This window comes from Sorghum bicolor, chromosome 4 (genome assembly GCF_000003195.3).
Source record: "Sorghum bicolor cultivar BTx623 chromosome 4, Sorghum_bicolor_NCBIv3, whole genome shotgun sequence".
Lineage (NCBI taxonomy): Eukaryota > Viridiplantae > Streptophyta > Magnoliopsida > Poales > Poaceae > Sorghum > Sorghum bicolor.
This window is the reverse complement of record NC_012873.2, coordinates 60,755,837-60,764,507: the sequence shown is the minus strand read 5'-3', so window position 1 is coordinate 60,764,507 and position 8,671 is coordinate 60,755,837. Positions and strand designations below refer to the sequence as shown.

The 8,671-nt window shown below is 47.7% G+C and overlaps 1 protein-coding gene across 1 annotated transcript; it reads right to left on the bottom strand.

The window, feature by feature from the left end:
- LOC8071791 (probable L-type lectin-domain containing receptor kinase S.5) lies at nt 1,743-5,756 on the bottom strand. Its single transcript, XM_021460600.1, has 2 exons — nt 4,252-5,756; nt 1,743-3,204 (listed from the first exon to the last, which is right to left on the bottom strand). Exons 1-2 carry the CDS (start codon nt 5,627-5,629, stop codon nt 2,315-2,317), a joined length of 2,268 nt encoding a protein of 755 aa, XP_021316275.1. The 5' UTR covers nt 5,630-5,756; the 3' UTR covers nt 1,743-2,314.

Here is an 8,671-nt window from a genome sequence, read left to right as displayed (position 1 = left end):
TTCATACCTTTTCCTATGGCACCTATCTAATCTCCATGGATTGGATATGATGATATTTGTTGCACCGCCATGATCATCTAACTCCACATTCTTGAGGGACTACATAAGATAAAGTTAAAAACATGTTAATCTCATAACCACAAGACATACAACAAGCTCCCCCATAAATGTGTACATGAAGTGATTGAATCACTTGAACTAGATGCGAATTAAAGGATGTCGTGCTGAAAACTAGCCCATTGATTGTGAAATCAATTAGGGAGCAAGTCCTATATCTCCAGCAAAGTATAGGGAAATTAATATAAACATGGAATGCGATTGTACACATATGGTAATGCTATATGATGCATAGAGTATACCAAGCGTAAGCATCAAGTTAAGCACACGTTACCTTATCATGGGGTAGGACACAAACTTGGATACATGATCCTTGCTTCCCTATTTGACATTAACTTGACCCACCATGATGTACCCCCATGTGTACACCCATTGTATTCAAGTCTCCAAATTCTTCAATGTTTTCACACCCATGATTTTTTTGATTTTGAGATACGGTTGTGGAACAAAATGAAGCAACAATGTTTTCAGCTTTTTAAGTTTTTGCCAATATATTAATAGCTTGAGTTTTTTCTTCTGCAAATACTATTTTTTTCTAAACTAAATAGAGAATCATAGAACTTACAAAAGTTTTTTGCAACTCGTGTCGACTCACAGTTATTTTAATTGCCTAGTATATATATTTTTTGAGTTAGTTTTGCTTAGAAATCGTTTTATATTCTGTTCTGAAATTATGTCAAAAGGAAAATAAGTTCCCTTGGACTTCTGCTGCAAAACCCTTTTCGGCCCGAGATCCTCGCAGTTCCTGTGGACTCGGCCCGTTCGCGCTCTCGTCTCGTTTTGGACCGAAACCCACGTGTTGGCCAAGCCGCAAAGAGCCGCAGAGGCCGAACTCAATCTGAGTTCGACGGAGAGGCGGCTGTCAACTGGCTGAATGGAGAAGACTACCGTGAACCAGTCCAGCCGAACAAGACAGCATGGAATAATCCTCTCGGCATTCAACAATATATAGACCTATGTTGACATTTAAATTAGACCCGTGCTACGGCCCATGTTAGTTTTAGCCTAATTTAAGAGAGAAAAAAAATCTCTAAGAAACAACAAGAAAATAGCACCGTATTAGGTTTTTAATGGTTAATATCACACCGACTCCATATAAAATATGGGGTACATGATTGGTTGTCTAACATTCAATTGACGATGAAAACAAATTTACTACCCGCTCCTTTGACCTAACTTTTCAACCCCATGTTGTTATTTATCTCTTAACTCTTGATCTGATGATGATTAGACTTGCTACTCGAGACATTGAGCAATCCGTCGTTGGGGTCCACTTCGAGCAAGAATCAACGATTTCTTTGCTAGTTTGACAAAAAAACTACATGTTATTCGTCACGTAAGTATGATTTATTATCCTTTATGATTTACTTGTAAACACTAACTACTCTTTACTCTAAAAGCATGGTAGTTTTCTGTTGCGTTCTTGAGCCTGTAGCGACTCAATATCTAGCTATTGCTAGTGGTGTTGCCGATATCAACGGCCTCGTTTTGCGCTCGTAGACCATCAGCCCGGCTAGGCCCATCCGTGCCGTTCCGTTTGGGCTCATCTGATACTTCGGATCTCCCATCACATTTGTGAAATCAACACGACCATGAAACTCTGAAATATTAGCCTTGCACATCTGTGAAATTAACACGACCATGAATGAAACTCTGAAATATTACTGCACATATTACTGCACATAAGAGGTCACCCAAAGGTAAAATTCCCCGACGAAGTGACAAACACAGACGTATTTACATTCAGTTGGTTTCCAAGAAGCAAACCAAGCAACAGCTGCAGAAAAAAGGACCCACTACGCTACTCACTCAAAGCTGCAATGGAAAATAAACCTCTCCGACGACGGAGACCTTGTCCGCGTTTTCGCGTGCAATTTGGGCCTTGTTTGGATGTTGTCGGATTAACCTCAATCCACATGTGTTGGAGTGGATTGGGGTGGAATTTAGTTCAAGTTCCACTCCAATCCACCCCAACACATGTGGATTGATGCGAATTCGCGAATCCGACTACATCCAAACAAGGCCTTGTTGACGTCTTTATTTTGTCCGATTCATTACCCACGTTGCCACAAGCTCCATGGGCCGGCCTTTGACTCTTGATGGAACCGCGAAATCCGCCTGTGTCCACTTGCCCTCGTGCGCCACCGTCGTTGACCCGTCCTGCGGGCGGCTGCAATGCCGACGGATCCCGTCTCGCTCAAACGGTCGTCACGTCCCTCCCCGCCGCGTCCTGCACCTCCCTGCTCACCTGGAACGTCTGGGTGGTATACCCCGACGACCACGTCGTGTAGGGGTAGTTCGACGACGAGGTCACGTCCGAGCTGGTGACCTCGCTGTGCGACATGGACGTCTGCGTCTCGTCCTCCTCCCCGTCGGCGAGCGGCACAGGCCACATGAACACCGGCTTGGACATGGGCACGGGGAGCGGCGGCACGGACCGCGTCTGCAGGTTCTGCAAGATGGCCTGCGCCTTGGGCCGCTGCCGCGGGTTCGGGTGGCTGCACGCCAGGCCCAGCAGCAGCAGCCGCTCGGCCTCCTCGTCGTCGTACCCGCCGCCGGCGGCGGCGAGCCGCGGGTCCACGGCCTCCAGGACGCGGCCGGCGCCGTGGAGCTTCCACACCCACTCCAGCAGCTGGCTGCACCCGGCCGGGTTGCTGCAGGAGATGCGGCGGCCGCAGACGATCTCCAGGACGACGGCGCCGAAGCCGAAGACGTCGGACTCGCGCGTGGCCCGTCCCGTGTGGAAGCACTCGGGCGCGATGTACCCCAAGGTGCCCGGAACGCCGATCTTGTCCGTGTAGGAGGTCTTGTCGGACTCGAGCGCGCGCGCCAGGCCGAAGTCGCCGAGCCGGGCCTGGAACGACGAGTCCAGCATGATGTTGGACGGCTTGATGTCGCGGTGGATCACCGTCTGGTCGAACTCGTGGTGGAGGTAGTTGAGCGCCGACGCCACGCCGGCGACGACGTTGTAGCGCTGCGTCCAGTCCAGCGTCGGCGCGTCCTTGCCGCCGAAGAGGTGCCTGTCGAGGCTGCCCTGTGGCATGTAGTCGTAGACCAGCAGCAGCACGCCGTCCTGATGGCACCACCCTGCAACAAACGTGGCAGAATTCCAATTTCAGATTACTTTGTTGGGGTTTCAGAAGCTTGTTTTACTAATTTCGATTTCGAAACGTGACGGGTGGAAATGAACTGAAACGTATTTGTTTCCCCCTCCGCGATTCGCAGTGGTGGTTCAGCATTTCCAGGCCACTAAAGTCGGAAATGAATGTTTTCCTGGCATAAACATATCGTTCAACAACTACTGTACGGAATATTTTTTTCTCCGAGAGCAAGTGGGAAGCAAGCTAGGTCAAAATTTGCGTTGTCAAAATGCTATCCCGGGTTGATACATCATACATGTACCCGGTACACTGCTCACGATCCAACGTGATCACACCAAACTAAAATAATATACTGCCAAGCCTTCACCACAAATTAGTCCTAGTTTGATTTTTGTGATTAGGCGCCAGCTGTGCCGTACGATTCTCACCATTCTTTATTCTCAACTAGAGCATGTTTCGATTGGCTTGAAATCTTATAAACCTGTAGAATAATGAGGGCTGAATAGTCAGCTCCCTGGATAGTTATCTCCTTCTCCCCATTGGTGTCCTACGAAAATTATGACATTTTTACAGGTCGCCTTTGACATCCGACAGCCTGGAAGCATTCCATTTTAATTTTTTCATTCACGCAACCAACCGATCCAAGGAAAATAGGAAATGGTTGTTGAGCATGCAACAACGATAGCGATAAATTAAGCGCTTCAATTTACGACTAAGTTGCTGTCTCTAATTCTCTATTCCGGATAGTATGACCTGAAGCCCGGGGAAAGCATCTCTTCCGTCCACAGCAAGAATTGAAAGCGTTAGCTGTCAGTACCAAGCCCCGTGCTGATATTCTAATTTGGATTGGCGTTTGCAGTGAAGTGCTTGGTGGAATATTAAATCAGAGATTTTGTGAACTGCCCATATCAAACCAATGAAACTAATTTTGACATTACTATCGATAAGAACGACCACGGCAGACAGGACGAAGTTGATACTAATAAGCAAAATTTAATAGGATGTAATAATGTAATAAGCAAGAGTTTCTTACCGACGAGCTTGACGAGATTCCGGTGGCGGAGGCGGTTGATGATGCTGAGCTCGGCGAGGAAGTCCTCCTGCCCCTTGGTGTTGGCGCCGGAGAACTGCTTCACGGCCACCTCCATGCTCTGTCCGTTGTCCCCGGGCACGGTGGCGCGGTACACCACGCCATACCCGCCCTGCCCCAGCTTCATCTTGTCATCGAAGCTGTTTGTCCCTTTCCTCAGCTCCTTGTAGTCGAACTCCTTGGGCACGCCCGGGATGCTCCTCAGGTCAATGGCGTTGTGGAACACTACCGAGCTCGGGTCGTCCCCGACCTGCTTCTTGCGCTTCTTCATCATCAAGTAGAGGCCCGCGAGCAGCCCGAGCGCCAGCGCGGCGGCGCACGGCACGCCGACGACCAGCCCGAGCTTCCAGCCTGACAGCTTCGTCTTGGTCTTGGGGAGACTGTCGTCGTGGAGCACTTCCACCGTCATGTTCCACAGTTTGACGCAGTTGAGCTGGTAGTCCACGCCGGTGGACGCCGAGAAGCCGAAGTAGCCCGTCTTGTCGAGGAGGATCGTGGAGAGGTCCAGCGACGCGTTGAGCACGGCGGTGGCCGGCTTGGTGTCGTTCGGGGAAATGTACACCCACACATGCCGCGTCGTGCCGTTGTAGTCGATCCAGACCATGTAGTCGCCGGAGGAGCTATTATCACTGGGAGCGAGCTGGACGCCGTAGGGGGCGAGCGGGATGGCGGCCGTCGAGTGGACGCCGTTGACGTCGAGCCCGACGTGGTTGTCGTCGGGGTCGTAGGACTGCTTCACCGTGTCCAGCTCCACGGCGGCGAACCCATTGGCGCCGAGGCCGTCCGTGGACGCGTTGGTGAGGCCGAGGTACCCGCCGTCGCTGCCGGGCGGCGGGTCATCTACCCCGGACGCGACGACGAACGCGAGCCCTTCGCCCTTGACGGTCTTGTTCGCGCGGTAGAGGTTGATCTGGAACACGGTGGAGAAGGACGCGACGTGCCGCCCGTCGGCGGTGGCGTTGGACGCGTTGGAGGCCCAGAGCAGGAACGGCGTGGAGTAGAAGATGCGGCCCGTCTGGTTGACGAGGTACCTCTCGAAGTTGTTGGCGCTGTCCGGGGTAACCTGGAGCGCGCCCTGGCTGACGCTGGCGTTGCCGGTGAACGTCAGGTTGGTGGCGAGCTGGACTCGGTTCTGGTCGAACTTGGGGAAGGAGAAGTTGGTGATCTCCCTGCCGGCGACGGTGCCGGTGAACACCGTGGCCTGGGCGCGCACGGACGAGATGGAGCAGCCGGCGACGCACGCGAGCAGCAGCAGGAGGAGCGCGAGGCTGGTTGTGGTGGTCGTGGCGCGACCGCCACGGCCCCAAGGCCCCGTCGTCATGTGCTGGCTTGCAGCCTGCAGGAGGAGAAGAGACGAGTGGCACAGGCGCACAGGGGAAGCGTGGTGTGGTGCGGAAGGGCTGCGGAGATGGGGGGGTTGCGCCGGGACAAATGGGCAGTTTGGACTCCACGTTATAAATGGACACTCCTTCCTCTGTTTTGAACTGTATTTATGTGTTATCTTATTCATTCAGCTATTCCCCACATCGGGTTCTCTGCTCGCAGAAACTCTATGGCCTTCGTAGTGATGCACTGCACCTAATTAACCTGCCACAAAGATAACAACGTCCCATGATATAGTCAAGGACCATTTCCACTCTCAGAAGCAACGTAAACCACGTCAGAGCCAAAATTAGCAGGCCCGCTTGGCCTGTCGACAAAACAGTTATTACAAATATGAAATCGAATTTGTGAAAATGGAAAGGGACCAGAAAAGGTAATTTCCATACGATTATTTTCAGAGTTGGGTGATGCGTAGTAACCGCACAAGGAACAGATCAGAATTCAGGCCTTGTTAGTTCAATCCAAAAATAAAAAAAAAATCAAGATTTCCGTCACATCGAATCTTAACCTGTCATAAAGATAACAACGTCCCATGATACAGTCAGGACCATTTCACCTCTTACAGCACGTCCACTGTCAGAAGCAACATAAACCACGTCAGAGCCAAAATTAGCAGCCCGGTTCGTCGTTTGGCCTGTCGACAAAACAGTTACTACAAATGTGAAATTGAAATTGTGAAAATGGAAAGGGACCAGAAAAGGTAATTTCCATACGATTATTTTCAGAGTTGGGTGATGCGTAGTAACCGCACAAGGAACATATCATAATTCAGGCCTTGTTAGTTCACTCCAAAAACAAAAAAAAAATTCAAGATTCTTGTCACATCGAATCTTAACCTGTCACAAAGATAACAACGTCCCATGATACAGTCATGGACCATTTCACCTCTTACAGCACGTCAACATAAACCACGTCAGAGCCAAAATTAGCAGGCCGTCGACAAAATAGTTACTACAAATGTGAAATTGAAATTGTGAAAATGGAAAGGGACCAGAAAAGGAAATTTCCATACGATTATTTTCAGAGTTGGGTGATGCCTAGTAACCGCACAAGGAACAAATTAGAATTCAGGCCTTGTTAGGCCTTATTTAGTTCACCTCAAAAACTAAAAAGTTGTCAAGATTCTCTGTTACATCGAATTTTTCGACACATGCATGAAATATTAAGTATAGACGAAAATAAAAACTAACTGCACAATTTAACTGTAAATCGCGAGACGAATCTTTTGATCCTAGTTAGTCCATGACTGGACAATATTTGTCACAAACAAACGAAAGTGCTACAGTAGTGAAATCCAAATTTTTTTCGTATCTAAACAAGGCCTTAGTTCACTCCAAAAACAAAAAAAACTTTTCAAGATTCCCGTCCCATCGAATCTTGCGGCATATACATGAAGCATTGGGGGTGTTTAGTTCCCCTCAAATTCCAAAAAAAAAGGTTTTGGTTCATCATTTTGTAAAATGAAACTAAACACCATGTAAAATTTTTGGCAAAAAGGTGGTTATTCTCCATTTTAGATTTTAGCCTCAAGAGGCTAAAAAAACCCAAAAGAGACTCATGAGGGTAATAAATTCTGCATTTTAGATAGAACTAAACATGACCCTGAAAATTTTAACATTTTGCATTTCATCATTTCAAAGTAGTTGACATTTTGCATTCTTTTGAAACTAAACACACCCTAAAAATCTAGTAAAAAACAAAAACTAATTACACAGTTAAATCGTGAGATGAATCTTTTGAGCCTAGTTAGTCTATAATTAAACAATATTTGACAAAATAAACAAAAATGATACGGTGACAAAAAAAAATTTTATTTCGCCAACTGAAACAAGGCTCGGAAGCTTGCTTGAGAAAAAAGTGAGCAGCAGCAGACCGCAGACGAATGGTCTCATTTGTTCTCTTCACATTATAAAAACGTACTCCAGTATGTAGTGTGCAGTGTGCTGGAGCGATGTTTTTGTTCCCATGCGGGACAGATGGGCCAAATCCTCTAGTTTATTCTAATCACCCCCGGTGTCCGAGTCAATGGTCATTGGCCATTGCTCCATGCCATGCCTTGCGCTGCGCCTTCTCCCCGCCGTCGGTCAAACCCTTCCGCTCGCCACCCGTCTTCCACGAACCTCCACGCCGGCCAAAGGCCCAAAGAAGCGTTTTGCCGCACGAGCAAAGCAGCGTTGGATTGAGACATGCGGTTGATTGAAAACGGAGCTGGAGGATTAATATCAAACTCGAAGGGTGGGCTGTACGGCTGTACTGCTGTATAGGCTAGAACTAGCCCACCGCCTCCTTTACCAGCTGGGGCCTTGTTTAGTTCCCAAAAAGTTTTGTAAAATTTTTCAGATTTTCCGTCACATCAAATCTTTAGACACATGCATGAAGTACTAAATATAGACAAAAATAAAAACTAATTGCACAGTTTGGTCGGAATTGACGAGACAAATCTTTTGAGCCTAGTTAGTCCATAATTGGACAATATTTGTCAAATACAAACGAAAAAGCTACAGTGTCCATTTTGCAAAATATTTTAGAACTAAACAAGGCCTGGGCATCATATTAAGGTCACTCCCCCTGCATTTACGCAGTTGGAAATCTTGGGTATGCAAGTGATGCACCATCCAAGGCCTTGTTTAGTTCTAAAAAATTTTGCAAAACAGGTACTGTAGCACTTTCATTTGTTTGTGACAAAAATTGTCCAATCATGGATTAACTAGGCTCAAAAGATTCATCTCATCAATTCCGACCAAACTATGCAATTAGTTTTTATTTTTGTCTATATTTAATACTCTATGCATGCTTCTAAAGATTTGATGTGACGAGAAATCTGAAAAATTTTGCAAAATTTTTTGGGAAGTAAACAAGCCCCAATTCCAATCACGGGCTCACGGATGAAACAGATGCTAGAAGACTTGACGAGAAGTACAGTCGTGAGGCCTGATGCGACCGGTTACCGGAGAAGTTTTCTGCAAAGGAGAATTCCTAG

Coding starts and splice junctions, on each gene's coding strand:
- LOC8071791 (XM_021460600.1), bottom strand. CDS start 5,629: ATGACGACGGGGCCTTGGGGCCGTGGCGGTCGCGCCACGACCACCACA. Junction 3,205..4,251: donor GAATCTCGTCAAGCTCGTCG/GTAAGAAACTCT, acceptor CGTTTGTTGCAG/GGTGGTGCCATCAGGACGGC.